This window comes from Hydra vulgaris, chromosome 04, assembly GCF_038396675.1.
Source record: "Hydra vulgaris chromosome 04, alternate assembly HydraT2T_AEP".
Lineage (NCBI taxonomy): Eukaryota > Metazoa > Cnidaria > Hydrozoa > Anthoathecata > Hydridae > Hydra > Hydra vulgaris.
The window spans coordinates 16,718,063-16,734,120 of NC_088923.1; the positions used below are offsets into that span (position 1 = coordinate 16,718,063).

A 16,058-nucleotide genomic window follows, 5' to 3' on the forward strand; every position below is an offset into this window, starting at 1 on the left:
CAAATTTAGTCATTGGTTGATTTCACAATTATTATTATGTGCCTCTCATTTCAGTCATTATTCATGAAATTAAATTAAATAGGGAAAAAAATTAAACTAACCTTTCATTTGCACTACATCTTCGTCTAGTCCGAAACCCAGATTCATTTAAAGTTTTGGCGAGATATCTATACATATCATCAGCATACTGTTTAGAAATACCTTCCCATGCAACTATCACAATAACAGTAAATGTGCTGCTGCAAGTATGACCTTCATGGTGTCGTACAACAACCAAATATTTCTCCTCGTCATTTGTTCTACGTATTATCTGATAAAATGTGTAAATATACAAATCTAGTTATTTAATACAATACTTTTATATTGCTATTTTGTTTTTCATGGCTTATTTTAAAACTATAAATTAAAATAATTTATAGTTTTAAAATCAACCAATCAAAATTTAATATAAATGTATACAATTCACTGTCTTTATGACAGTATACAAAGACTTTAAGTGTAATTAGATCTCATAAATAGTGAATCAACAAGCTTAAATATGCTCAGGGATTAAACATTAACAAAAATATGCTCAGGGATTAAACATTAACAAAAATATGCTCAGGGATTAAACATTAACAAAAATATGCTCAGGGATTAAACATTAACAAAAATATGCTCAGGGATTAAACATGAATAAAAATAAGGTTTATAACATTTGAATTATCTGCTTGCTTTAAATTTGTGTTGATATTATTTCCTATAATATAAACTATTAATGAAATAACACAAGTTGATTTAGCAAACCCTTTAACTGTTGCCTTATTTTGGTGCACAATAGCTCCAGTGTTAGGTTAATTTCAAAAAGTTAGAAGTATTAAGTAAAACAAAAAAAAATAATCAAATGTAACTTAAAGTTACATTTAAAAATCATAACAGAATTCATTAAAAACTAAATAGAACTCAATACTGTTTAAAATTAATATGTTGTGTGATATTTCTTGAAGCAAGGCACATCAGATAATCCAACATCACATTTGCCACAAAAATTTTGTGGTTTTTTTCGTTGTTTGTTTGGTCTATTATAAAACATTATACATCTTATAGCATTATCTTTGTGTGCAGTAGCTGGCATCATACTTGGATAATGATTAAACCCTGTAAGTCAAAAAAGGTTCCCTTGTTATGTTAGGCGCCCACCATGATGCCAAAAGTAAACTCTATTTGTATTCTGTATTTTGAAGATTAGTTGAAAATAAAGAGCATCAAGCTTACCATTCTTCTTGTTGTGTTGCAGTCATTTGTTGTGCATTTCTAGTTGGAACAACAAAAATAAGCAGCAATTTTGTTTATAACACCATCATTATTCTCTTCAGAGGAGATATGTGCCATTAATCACACCATCTAAGTCATCACACACAGTGTGGGTGTGTTTGTGTGTGCGTGCATACCATTTTTGAATAAATTGCGTTTACTGTCTAACTTTTATAGAAAATCAGATTTTCTGTAAAATCTGATCTTTTAAATCACTATTTTTCTATAATATATTTTTAATAGACTTCGATATATTTTTTTTAAGTTTAAGCCGAAAAATAATTTTAATATTGAAAAACGGTTTTTTTAAATTATTTTCAATAAAAATCTCAGGTTTTTTTTAAGCCTTTTAAGTATTCTAACAAGCCCTAATGGTCTTATCACAAAGCATCACGGAAGACAAAATACTTAAAGATGGCATACTACAACTGTATGGATTTTTAACTGTTTTGAAAAGGAAAAAGCAATACTCAATGATAATAAAAAGTTATTTTGACAAATAATAACTAGCCTATATATATCTAGTCATAAGGCCTGATATAGTTTTTAGAATTGCAAGACACTTTTATGAGCATGGAGCAACCAGACTAGAAAATAGGAGACAAGAAGAAAGCATCTTTCTCTAAAAAGAAAGAAGCTGTTAAAAACCATTTTAAGACTTTTACATGCAGACCAATTTATTATGGAACAAAAGAATCTCCAGGACATAAATATTTCCCCTCTGATTAAAATGCGCATGTACTAACATTTTAAAAATAAAACAATACAACTATTGCTTCAAATGTGGGCTAACATTATTATTATAGGGTATTTATTAACCATTAAAATTTAGCATTTGGATATCCAGCAACAGACAAATGCTCTACACGTCTATCATTCAAGTTGTCTATACATATTTTAGCTTTGAACTAAATACACTTAGTGTGAATTAATTAATATACAATTATTAAATTAAAAAAGATTTTTGCAAAAAACTTTCTATTTTGTGTTTTTAATAAATTTCTTTTATAAAATAAAAAGAAAAACCATAAAAAGTTATGACTAGCACTTCATATGTTTCTATAGTTACTATAGAAACAATAAGTCACTAAAAATGAAGTTTTTCGCTAGCATATTGATAAATAGTTTAATTGGGTAAATTTAATTTTAACTACACTTATTTTTTAAAGTTTTCAAGTCTCCACACTTAGTAATTCTTTAAAGCTTTTTTAATGTTATTAAAATTTCTACCTGATTAACTTAGTCTTTAAAAACTCCCTTTGGTCTAAAAACTTTTAATTTGGTCTTTGAACTTTAGATTTTTAAAAAGCATTTGGTTAAAGTTATTTATTTTAGTTGAAGAATTTGTTTTTTGTTTTTTAGTTAGTGAAAGCGATTCAATGATTCATAGAGATACGTCAAAAAACTCTCATTTAAAAAAAATAATTTTTTAAACTGAATATTTATTTAATACCTTACCCATTTCGCTAGTGGACAACCATCACCATTTTTCCCCTCAACAGAAGTGTGCTTAACTAATTGTAAGTTTAATGCAGCATTTTGAATACTAAACCTGTAAAACAAAGTTTAAAGACAAATTTTAAAAAAACTTAGCAACATGATAACAGCAATAGAGGAAATAGAGAGAGCTTACAAGAGAAATAGAAGTATTACAAAAGAAAAAGGAGTATTGCAATAGGAAGAGTATTACAAAAGGAAGAAGAGTTTTACCAGAGAAACAGGAGTTTTACAAGAGAAACAGGAGTTTTACAAGAGAAACAGGAGTTTTACCAGAAAAACAGGAGTTTTACAAGAGAAACAGGAGTATTACAATAAGCTGATCTGTAACTATGTAAAAAAAAAAAAATTAAAAGAGAAAAAAATAACAATATATTTGGTCTAACTAAACCAAAATTAAACTTGTATTAAATATGTTCAATATTTATTGGATATCTTCTCTTTAATTTTTATTTTAGGAAATTCTTTAAAAAAATTTTTTGTAATAATTTGGAGATATAAGAAAATAGACAAAATATATAACTATTTCATTAAAATAAATCAAATAAAATGAATTCAATAGAAAGTTTAGATAAAAGATTACTAAATCTGCCCAACAACATCTGTAGAGTAGTCCAAGATCATCTGTACACTTGTCGAAGATCATCTGTATTTATTTTTTTACTCCAACAACATCTGTCCAATATCATCTAGAAATTCCCTTCTTTCTGCTCTGTGGATATGTCCTGCAGCTTTTGTAATCATCTGCACACACCTCTCAACTGATTGTGTATAAGAACTCCATTGGGGAACAATGATGAGGCTATTAATAAAATCTTTAATAGCAACAGATGTAAGATTGCATATCAAAGGTGACTCTGTAACATTGTTCCAGTCAATGATTCTATAAAAACTCTTAGCATCAATGTTAAAACTAGGCGTTCTTTGATGCCTAAGGCTATAACCACCAACATCAGTTTGCTTGTATTCATTTTCACAGACTCTAAGAATATTCTTCACAGCTTGAGCTCTTTCTTCTTTATTCTCACTACATATCATTACTTGCAAAATAGCTTCTGAATGCGCATGCCGAGCAGATCTCTTGCTATGGGAATTACAATATCAAGAACTGGTTTTCTACTGGCTTTTAAGGAGTTTCAATTATGCAACATGATATGACTTTTATGTTGAACCAGTTTGGAATATAACTATCATAAATTCAACAATCTATATAAGATTTTGATGGTTGACACCAGATAGTCCATGCAGAGAAACCCATATTCTGTAAAATCTTAGTGCTATTGTGAGCCATCTGCTATTGCAAACAGATCCTATTTCTAACATAACTTACTACTTGGGTAAATTACCAGACCTTATTGTGTTGATTATTCAGTAAGCATAGCTTTGATTAGTACTCAAACTTTTGATAACTTTTGGACGAAAAAAATTAAGAGAGGTCTGATATTAATCTTTGTAAAACTAGGATTGACTTCAAGATCTTTAGCTGTATTTAACATTTTTTAAAGTAGTCCAAACAACTTTTGACATTTTTTTCCAGACCACATTTTGTAGGGCCATCCAAATAAATATTTAAGTGCCTTAACCCTAACTCATTAGTGTGAAGATCACAAATAATCCACAATTATCTCCTTGATTTTCTTTCCATCCATTGAATCACACCACTTTCATACCCAGTATTTACATTTGTGTTGTCTCTTCCAATGGCTTTTAATTGCATTCCTAAATTCCTTTCCACCAACCAGTTAACCAGGTGGTCTGCAATTCTCTCAGCATGTTTTTTCTGATCATTCTTATCTGGAAATAAGTGAAATAGATATTTACCACCTGGTTCAGTAACTACAGAAAGATATTTTTCCTTGATTGACAAGGTAAATATATGTCATTAAATTCTGTTTACACTTTTGTATTATCTTTTCTGTCATCAAAAACAAAAAAAGATCTTTATCAAATTTATTACCTAATTCCAATGCTAATTTTTCTTGAGACTTTTTAGCCTTGTTGTGATCAATAATTAGCAATGTATTGTTCTTTGTTATAATTCTAATTCTTTTTGAAATAAACTTTATTGATTTTTTAACATTCCTAAGACTAATTTTAACTGCAGTTTCCTAAAGATACTTCAGTTTAGCATTAATGATGAATTCTTGAATTATTACTAGATGTACAAACTTGCAATTAGCTTTTTTCCACTGAGAAGATATGGCTGGAGTCATATCAGTAACTAGTTTATCAACAGTATAGTTTCTTTTATTGCTTGTCTCTCTCAAAAAAATCCCATAATGTAAAATATCCCTTGTAATAGGGAGCTCAGATGGTAAAATTTAAAATGGTTGTTTTCCTCTACCAATAAATTTACTCAAGGGAGTAGCTGATGAATTTCTATTTGCTTTTCTGGTGCCATTAAAGTTAATTTTAATTGAATACTGATTAAATTCAAACATAATTTATAAGTTATTATACTCTGATAAAAGTATTTTTACTATTTTTAATCATAAACAAATTTTAGAAACAAATCTTAAAAACTAAATGTCTAATATGTCATCTTTTAAAAAAAACTGAAACGAAATACTTATTTAAACAGTTTGCATTATCTACTTCATTTGACTGAACTACCAACAGTTTTGAGTGCTTTAATTGAAACTTTTATAACTGTTTTACTATTTAAAAATGAATAAACACTTTTAGGGTTGTTTTTTGAGTTTTTAGTGAGATTTAATTCAAAGGCTCTTATATCTTTATTAACTCTTTTATTACATTTTTATTCAAAGTTTTATAGTTATTGACCATGTAAGTTTGTTTAAATTTTGAATGCCTGCATTTGTACCATAACCTTGAAGTCATCCATGGAGCGTATTTTTTACTTGTATCATAATTTATATTTGGAATAAATTTACTAAATCCAGTATGATATATATTAGGCCATTTTTTATAACCTTGACCAGCATTTATAATCTTAAACCCATTTTCCAAATCAAAGTTTGAAAAATAAATTGAAAGTTTTTTATAATTTCCTTTAATGTATAACAATTTTGTCTTTTTTTATGTTTTTGATCAAGATTTTTATTTTTATAAAAAATATTTGAAATTCAATATATGGTGTTCATGTTCAACTCCACCTAGACAAGGTAAGTGATTTAAACATAAAACCCAATTGTTGCTTTCTGATAAGACCAAGTCTAATAAATTTGTATCAAACCCAAAGCTAACTTAATATGTTGGCAATAAGATATTTTGATATAAGAAGCAATCATTTAAAGATTCTATAAACTCTAAGGTGCTCAAATCATTCTCAAGTTTACAAGAACCATCACTTAAATTGCTAGTTTAGATGAGCACTCTGGCGTCACACTGAAATAGCCGGCTGCCGAGGACGAAAAAAACAATATTTGCCGTTAAAAAGGTAAAAAAAGGTCCTCAAATTTTATTTGGGCGGCGCCCAAAATCGGTCCAGAATAGCCCTTGACAATTTAATATTGTACTCCTTTATATTTTTTAAATATTTCTAATTTATTAGCCATTATTTGTACATCAGTGAAAAAAACAGAAAAGTTTAGGGGATAACTACCCAAAAAAAAAAAAATAAGCCACTTATCATGATTCAAAAATTGATTCAATGATTAAAAAAGAATTGCAACATTAAATTAAATTTTTCCAAATAAGAATGCTGGGAATTCAAAACCAATGATTTTCAAAGTGTTTTTACACTTTGAATATTATTTTAATAACCAATGGTTTGAACCCCCAGCATTCTTATTTGGAAAAAATTTCTCTCGTTTTATTTTTTAAATTCTGTTACAATTACGTTTTAATCAAAATCTTTGAAAACACTTTATGGAAATATCAAATGAGCTCTTTGACATAAGCTATAAGGATTTTGTTTCAAAAAATTAAAGAAACCAGACAAGAACAGTTGAGGGGATTACAAAAATGAAATTCTCTAAAAACCAAATTTCAAAAAAAAAAAAAATGGCGCTAACAGCTGAGATTACATAACAGTGCCCATCATATTTTAGGTCTGGCATCATTTTGGCATAAATTTGAGTGCAATAAACATCTATTCAATGCTAACTTGAGTCACTGGAAGTGCTGTGGGAATTTGAATGCTAGTTGGATAATATAAGTGAAAAATTATATTCATTCCAGAGCTTTTTTAAACATCAAGGTTTCCATTTTGTTCAAAAGATTTTGCGCTGTATGGGAATCATTGAACTCTTTTTTCTCTATTCCTGTGTTTTGAATAGATTCTTGACTGTTGCTGGCTTTTTTTCTTTGCTTGCTAGCCCCATTCACTTAAGAAATTTCTTTTTTATAGCCAAGCCTTTTAATTGCTCACCAGAACTCTCAGTAAAAAAGTTGTATCAGCTTCCTCCAATCTAAGAAATTTAAACTTTTGCTCATTAAGCTTTATCTGCACCAACCAGAGAGTGTCCTTAGCTATAAAACTATTATCTAAGATATTTTTAAATTTAAAAAAAAAAAATTCTCTTTACGAAAATATTTTTTCTCTTGTAAAAAAATTGAGTCACAATGGTAGATTTTCCAAGAAAACTTTCTAACTCTTTTATTAGCTTCCACTGAAATGGTTGAACTTTAAAGTCTCCTTTCAGACATTTTTCTCCCATATCTTCAAAATATAATTCATATTATTGTAGAAGAAGCTAAATTATTTTTCTGCAAAATTTTTTTAACTGCTTTTGCAAAATCATTTACCACTTTTACCATGTTTTAATATAGATTAGATCTTTTTAGATGGGAAATTTATCAAAGACACTTTCGAGAGCATTTTGAATACCTTCAGCCTTGTGTCTAATGTTGTTATAAAAAAAGAAAAGAAAAAACAATAGTGATACAGGTACTGATGAAACAGATCTATCTTGAGAATTTATCTTATTTTGATATAAAGAAACAAAACATCAGAGATAAAGAGAGAGACTATTGAGCAGCAATCATAAAAAGAAAAAAAAATCATAAATATAAAACAACCAAACGAAATATATCATGAGTACAAATATTCAAATACAAATGCACCAAGTGTATATAAAATTCTACATCTTACCTATCTAAAAGTGTATTCCGAAGTTCATTTAATGAGTAGCCTGAACCAAGATGATTATAAAATGGGCCTGAATCACTTGTGTCTGAAACTAAAAAATGAGATACTAATGAAATGGTGCTACATTTACAATAAAATAAAATTTATTATTTTCAATTAGCTTGTTAAAGAATGTCATACCAGCACATCCACATTCAGAATTTATTTTAACTTTAGAATACTTCAGCTGAACACTTTTTTTGTGTTTAAAGCTATCTAGTTTAGCATCAAATGATTTGTTAGTAAAAAAATTATTTTTTGGAGAAGTTGGTAAACTCAGCAATTGTGTGTTAAGAGGTTTTAGCGAAAATTCATGCACAAAAGTACTAAAACTTGGTAAAGGTCCTGCACTATGTGGACGCACTTTTTTAATTAGATCTTGTTCGGATTCAAGAATAGAAGTTCGAGGTTCAGTAATTTCTGGTGTATTAGACAGCTTGTATTTTTTTGGACTCTGTATATTAACTTTTTGTTTTGGCAGTTTTTTGTATTTTTCATCTAATATATTGCTATGATTTTCCAAAGAAGAAGGAGTAGTTTGTAACAAGTGTACTTCACTTTCATGTTCTAAAAGTTTAAATTTTATCAAGCTTTCATCAAGTGTAGGCAAGGCAATTTGAGAAACTAAAATATCATTTAGACCATTTAATGAATGAACAAATTTGTTGGATATTTTTTCATTTGAAACACTAATATCATCATATGTTCTTTTTAAAGCTTCATTATGATACTTTATGGATGTTTTCTTTGATGAACGTCGTTTAGTAATTTTATCAGTAAGATTACCATTTACATTACTATTAAGTTTGTCCAAATTTTGATGAAAATTGTCATTTGCTTGTTTTTTTTTCGACTCCTAAATTGAAAAAAGTAGCATTAATTATATAAATTTGCATTTATTAAAATACAACAGCATGAAATGTACATTATTAAAAAAATAAAAAATGTCAACTCCAATATATCTGCGTGTGTGAATGTATTTAATATTTATACCCTGTAAATATTATGACCATAAAATGCGCTTTACAAATACAACATTTGAAACCTTTTTAAAATTTTTCTTTTTTCTTTCCAACTGTATTTTTAATATTTGGAGACATTTTCTTTCTTTGCATATTTGTTTTCCAGTTTTTCTTTTTATACAAAACACACATAACCCACAGTTTTGAAGTACCTGACATCCACTACAAACTCCACATTTAATTTGACGCTTACGAACTACACCATTATCAGACTTTTGGTTAGAATAATTTAGTGTCATTTCTACATTTTCCTCGAAATTCATAATTACAAGTTTAACCACGTGCATGTTATTACATCACCCCATTATGAATAATACATGTTTAAACAACTGTTAATTATATCTCCAGTTTATTATCCGCAAAACATCAGGTAAATTATCTGAATAATGGTTTAAACCGCCGTAAAGAATATATTTTGATAAGAACACAAAACTAAAGCTTCTAACCTTAGCCAAGCTCTCTTTTGAGATATTAGTATTCCACGGGCGCACGATATAACCATCAACGCCATCCCAGATCTTCTGAGGGTAATTATCTGACATTTTTATACATAAGTCATTTTTTGTGTAATCGAACAGTAGGATGTTAAACGCTTGTCATTTTGACTAAAAAAAAATGAAATTTAGTCAATTGTAATGGTTTAAAAACCATATTTAAAAAAATATTAATCTGCATAAACCTTCAAACTTTTAACACTTTATTTACAAAAGTTATTCGCGGTAAAGATGTTTTGTAGTTGGATTCAGCAGATGTACACGTGAATAGAAAACCATGTTTTCTATTCACAATTTCTTCTCTGAAGTCGCGATAAACTTTTTATCGCAATGTTGTTTTTTGTAAGAAGACAGAGTTTTAAAAAAGTTTTAAAAAGCAATAGTTTTCATTTAACTGTAAGCATTACAACGCATAAAAGAGTAAGGCCACAATTAACAAAAGAGATTGGCTTCAAAGTATTTCATTAACAATAATAATTTATATAAGATAAACTTTAAATTTACATTTATTAAAAGAAAAAAAAATTGAGTAATCGTAACGTTGTTTTAACTTTAAAGTTATCAAAATAAATACGAAATACGTACGATATATTATGAGATTTTTTGCTGCGTAAAGCGGAAATTGTTTTTAAATTTATTAACATTTTGGCATCTAAAAAACAGTTGTCTTGGATTATTTTCTGTGTCGTCACATATGAGCTCCATATAGTTTAAAAAGCTTCTTAAGGGAGTTAATTTCGGTTGTGTAATTAGAAATTTACGGCAAGTGAAAAATCTTTTCTTAAAACCTGAATTCAATTGTATTGTTGAAAGTGTTGAAAATTTAAATTTAAACGTTGAGGAGCCAGTGGTAAAGGTATTCAATAAAATCTTAAAAAATGTTATCTTGAAAAAAAATACTATTGCGATTCGGTTGATTTGTTGACAAACTATTGTCTTGTTAAAAAGTTTGATATGCACCTCTTAAACTTAGGAGGTTTAAAATCAAAATCACATTTGCTGCGGAAAGAAGTACACATAACGTTTTCGAAATGTTTATAATTTTTTTTTTTTTTTTTTATTTACACTTTTGCCGATAAAAAAAAAATTTACAGTCGTAACTTATAAAAAAATAATTACATGACCGGGGCTAGAAGAAGACAAATTTAGTCTTATCATTAAGCCCCAAAATGAATATAATATTAAACTTTTTAATATAATTAAAGTTTTTCAAAGTTAAATTTTAAAATTTTCATTTAAAAATATTAAAAACAGAAATAATTATAAAAATATGATTGAAGTTGGTATTGTGTTGTCTTTAAAAACATTGGTCTAAAAAATGGCTCATGCTATTTAAAATTAAAAAACAAAAAGGCTACGCCAAATCATGTATATACAATGGATTCTTAAAATGCTCATCTCAAACAACTCAAAACCAAAACAATAGAGTGCGATTTGGGAGTAATCGTATCAAATAGTTTTAAAGTTACAAGCTGACCACGCAGCTTTAGCTGGTAATAGAATGCTAGAGAAATTTAAAAAAGAATGTTTAAGTCGTTGTTTAAATCTTTGGCGTTTCCTGTATACTGCTTATATCCGACTATTATGATAAATTACCGTTCCAACGTGGTCTCCTCATTGCAGAGGAGGTATAAATACAATTGAAAATTGATTCAACTAATTTTGTTGAGACACAAATTACACCAAAGGTCTTTGTATAGTCAAAGAACAAGAAGCCAAACTTATGAATCAGCCGCTTAAAAATTTTAAAACACCATGAAAGGCACATTTTTTTATGAATTGACTAGTTAAAAACGGAGTTCTTTATTAACTACCACAGTACACGCACCATTGCTCAGTTTTAAAAAAAGACTTGAAGCATTCTTTGGTTTTCATTTGATGAAATAACGCTGATAACACACAAGTCGGATTTATTTTGGCAATTTCGGTGTTGCAGCTATATCGTCAGAAAAGTTTTTCTGACAATATTAGCAATTATAGCTGCACCACCAAAATTGCCAAAATAAATTATACTAATGTTTTATCAATGCTATTTCATCAAATGATAAGGCCTCTTCTTTAAAGAAAAGTCCTAATCTGTCTCTCTCTCTCTCTCTGTCAATAATTGAGATCTGCTTTTTTAACAAAATCTTTACTGTGAACTGTTTTTATTGTTTGTGATTTCAATAAATTTGTAAATGTTACTTATTAATAAATGAATACAAATACAAATGACTTATTTCTGTCATTAGTGATAATGAGATTTTTGACTCTTATTGCTTCATATTTGTTTAGATATAAATCTGGAAGGGTGAGAGGTCAAACCTATTCCTATAATTTATAGACGGAAAACTATTTTAGAAGGTATAAACAATGGAAATGCTAAGCTCAAAATGCTTACTGCTTTTTCATTTATTGCATCAACGACGAATGCAGATTGTGAACGTTTGTTTAGCATAATGACTCAATAATGGACTGAAGGCAAAAACCATTTGAAAATTAATACACTTGAGAGTATAATGAAAGTAAAGACTGCCCGAAATGATAATGACCCGTTGGTATGGTATTTTGAAATATTGAGAATCAATTTTGAGAATCGATTTTAATAATTTTTTAATGGTCTAGAGCAAGTTTATATTTCTAAATACTTAAAGTATTGTGCTGCAACAATCTAAAATCAACGTAGTTGATTGTTGTCTGTTGCAGTTTTGTCCTTTTTGCGAAGCTTACGAAGCTTTTTTGTTGGACAAACTATAGCACATTTGCTAAATTCATATTTCTTAGGACAAAATTAAAATCATTTTGTTAATGCCATTAGATAACACTTTTTGAGTAATGACAAGATACAAGATCAGGCCAAAAGACGGGTGGATCATCATACTTTAAATCTTTAGAGCAGCCGAAGCGTAGTGATTAGCGCGCCTGCCTCAGAAATTAGAGATCCACGGTTCAACGCCACCTCTGGGCAAGTTTATAAAATCGGTAAGGAAGGAGGCGTGAACTTCCTTTCAAATGCTCTTCCGGGGTGCTCTGTGATAAGATCGTAAGGACTTCTTGGGGCATCCAAAAAAAAATTAAAAAATCATGGGCCAAAGTCACTTTTTTAAACATTTTTTCACGTAAACATTGAAGTTCATGTTTTCGTATATAAAAAATAGCTGAGTTTTTAAACCACACAAATAACACAAACCAAACAAAATTGGGTTGCCAAACCAAAATTTTTTGGGCAAGTGTTTTGGTTTTAATCTTTTTTATTAAAAACTCCAAGCTTTGTTCCTTTCAAAGTTGTATAAAATTGCTGACCTGGGAGCGTCAAAGAACATTTTTTCACGTAAACATTGAAGTTCATGTTTTCGTATATAAAAAATAGCTGAGTTTTTAAACCACACAAATAACACAAACCAAACAAAATTGGGTTGCCAAACCAAAATTTTTTGGGCAAGTGTTTTGGTTTTAATCTTTTTTATTAAAAACTCCAAGCTTTGTTCCTTTCAAAATTGTATAAAATTGCTGACCTGGGAGCGTCAAAGAATTGAGATTGTAGTATGTTCCATTATCCATTATAATTCCTTTTTTAATTTCCTTAAAATTTTTTATATGGCAGTTTTCAACCAAATTTTTGGCCTTCGCTGAATTTTTGTTGAGATCTTCCAGGGAATTTCTATCTTTGGTATGTTTTGAGCAAAATCTCTTTTCAACTTCTTGAATTGTCCAGAATATCTTCGATATCTAGAATGGAGTACTCTGGATTTGCATAAATCCACCTAATAGCGTTTTGAAAAGGTTTTAAACTAGTGGACCACTTTCTTGGTTTTTCAACTTGCTTTCTAATTCGCAACCATCACTCCACGGTTTGATGATACAACTGACGGTTTTCCTTTGAACTTAATATTTTTTTGCAAGCGAATTAATTGAAACAATACAGTTTTTACACCAGTTCATTAAAAATAATTTTTTTTTTTTTTTAGTGAACTTGCAAACAAACTTTTACATCTACTTGTAAATACATTTTTTTTGTTTACAGCCAAGATTTGTAAAACTTTTGTTGTATTATTTAGAAAGGAGATAAGTTTTCTTCAAACTTTTAAAAAATAACCAAAATCAATGTGGTCCATTTGGATATTCCAGCACAAGCCATACCCATGGATTGGATTTACTTCATGGTGACCAAGCACAAAAATATTGTACAGTTGCTAAGTGGGCTGCACTATTTAATTATTGTAGAGAGAGTCTTGAAGCCGATTTTCGCTCAGGACACCCTTAAACCACACATACAATTGAAAGTATTGAACGTGTGCAAGCCATTATCGAAAAAATCGTCATGCAACACATGATATTGTTAAAGCTTCATCGATTAATAACATCTTAACACGACACATCAATATTAATAACACGATTAATCGTTTTACAATCTACGAAATCATTCAAAACTCTCTTAAAAAAATAAAACTGACATTATGTTGGATACCCATCGAGTTAACCAATTAAAAATAGCAAGAATAGAGTTGAGGCATGTAAGGAGAATTTAACCCTTTTCAGAAACGGCGCGTGGAGACAATGTAATATTATTACATGGGATGAATCGCGGTTTTATTTGAGACAAGTTGTACACAAGTCGGCAAACGCTAGTTGGGTTGGTGAAGGTTGAAAAAAAGTTGAACTAATGTAAGATGCGACAAGTTTGAGGCAAAAAACATGTTCTACCACCTTCAAGACAACGGGTGTTCATTTGGTTTATGTTGAAAAGGAAGACACTATTACTAATCAATATTATATAAGAAATTGTTTGAAACTTCTTATATGCAAAATAAATAAGCAATAGGTGTCCCAAAAACAAACTTTTTTTTTCCCCAAGATACCTCTCAAGTCTTTCCCATTCTGCGAAGTCCCTTGAGGTTAAAAATCAATAGGAAAAAAAAATCAGTTTTCAAAAAGTGTTATCTGTAAAACTTGACAAAATTGATTTTTTTGGAAAAAGTTACGTCATTTTGGGATTAGTTAATAAGGAAAATTTTTCTCATCTTTTTTTTATTATTATTAAACTTACTGATTATGTCTAAGTTGAATAACAGTATTATTTTTGAAACAGGTTTGGGTATGCTTACGCCAAATGTTATGAGACTCACAAATAAGCACAGAAATTTCGGTTTTAATAGATTTCTGCTCATATTACGCAAAACATGTGTAATTTAGAGTTAGGCTCAACAATATACTTGTCATTAGAGAGGATATTCAGTTTTTTTAGGCCAGAAAGAGGATATGAAAATGTATATAACAACAGAGATAGACAAAGAATTTAAATAATCTTTTAAAAACAGACAGGATTGGTTGCAGAGAATAAATAACATAAAAAATACATAAGTGGAGAAAGAAAAAAAGAAAAAGGATCTGGCTCTAAGTGGGATTTCTTTAAATTCTGACGCTGGTTTTTCTGCATCAAACTCAGAAGCTGTAAAGCTTTTCAAAGATAAAGATTCTGTAGATGAGTTAATTCAATATTATGATTTTACAGTAAAAGCCAAGGATAACAAATGATGATTATAAAATATAAAGTTGGTTTAATTGATTTTGAGTAAACTAAGTTAAAATTCAATTAGAGTAGAAATATCATTGTTATTTATCATTTAGATAATAGTAAATAATAGTGCTGATGATATCGTGAATTTACGTCTGTAGTATCTGCTCGGTATAGAGTTGAAATCTAACCTCAAACCGCAATGATTGCAGAAATATGCAATAAATCAGGCGTAAATCTTAAAAATATTCCCATTTCCAAAAGCTCTGTTCATTAAAAAAGATTCAAAAAGATTGAAGATCAAGGTAAGAATTATTAGTAAAAAAAAAAGCTAGGATAAACAAAGATTTAATTACGGTATAAAGTTTTTTTGATTATTAGGAGACCAGACAAGACAAGATATAATGGAAACTTTAAAAGGAAAAAGACTTGAAAAAATTTCTGTTAATGCTACTTTACCAGATATTGGTGACACAAATGATATCCTCCTTGGAGTAGTTCAAAATGAAAGCTCTAAAGAAGCTGACCAGACAGATATAATCTTAAACCTTCTAGAGTATTACAAAATTGTTGATTAGATCTTTGCCATATCTTGTGACACCACTGCTTCCAACACTGGAGTAATGCACCATAACCATTTTCACAAATATTTTCTAAACATCCCTTTTCTCTGGTATATCTGAAGGCAACACATGTTGGATTTACATATTTCTTACTTTATGGAAGATCTCACTAAAGAGATAACAAAAAGGCACAGGAGAGCACTATATATAAGATTGCAGGAAGCGTGCCCAAGCGTCATGGAGGATGTAGACAAGATGGAGAAGAGCATCAGGTTTTATTGGAATGAACTTCAGGTTGGATTATACCTATACAACATTGCAAGAAAGGCCTTAGAGTTTTGCATAAATCCATTTACTATAAAGACATTTAACAGGGGGACTACAAGAAGCTCTGTGGAGATATACCAGAGTTTTATTTTTATCAATCTGGGGCCTGTCACGAAGCCAGGTATAGTAAAAATATGTGATCAATAATTTTTATTTTTAGTGGAGAGTACATTTTTAATAATGATAATTTATTTATAAGGTTCATGGCAGGTGCTTTATACCTGCTGAAATAAGGGGCTATTACCCAAAAATAGGACAAGCCCTTCTTGTCAGCAT

At 29.2% G+C, this 16,058-nt stretch overlaps 1 protein-coding gene across 11 annotated transcripts in view; it reads right to left on the minus strand.

Annotated features, from left to right (window-relative positions):
- LOC100213294 (uncharacterized) overlaps window positions 1–16,058 on the minus strand; it is a 50,578-nt gene that overhangs the window by 15,309 nt on the left and 19,211 nt on the right. For 6 of the 11 annotated variants that reach the window (XM_065795613.1, XM_065795615.1, XM_065795614.1 and 3 more), the window contains 5 exons: window positions 9,351–9,509; window positions 8,024–8,738; window positions 7,847–7,934; window positions 2,752–2,845; window positions 102–310 (listed from right to left, as the gene is read on the minus strand). In XM_065795613.1, the coding sequence (XP_065651685.1) occupies window positions 102–310; window positions 2,752–2,845; window positions 7,847–7,934; window positions 8,024–8,738; window positions 9,351–9,446 (1,202 nt within the window). In that variant the 5' untranslated portion in view covers window positions 9,447–9,509. Of the gene's footprint in view, window positions 1–101; window positions 311–2,751; window positions 2,846–7,846; window positions 7,935–8,023; window positions 8,739–8,927; window positions 9,745–16,058 lie in introns of those variants that run through there. The other 5 variants (XM_065795612.1, XM_065795608.1, XM_065795606.1 and 2 more) reach the window with 4 other exon arrangements.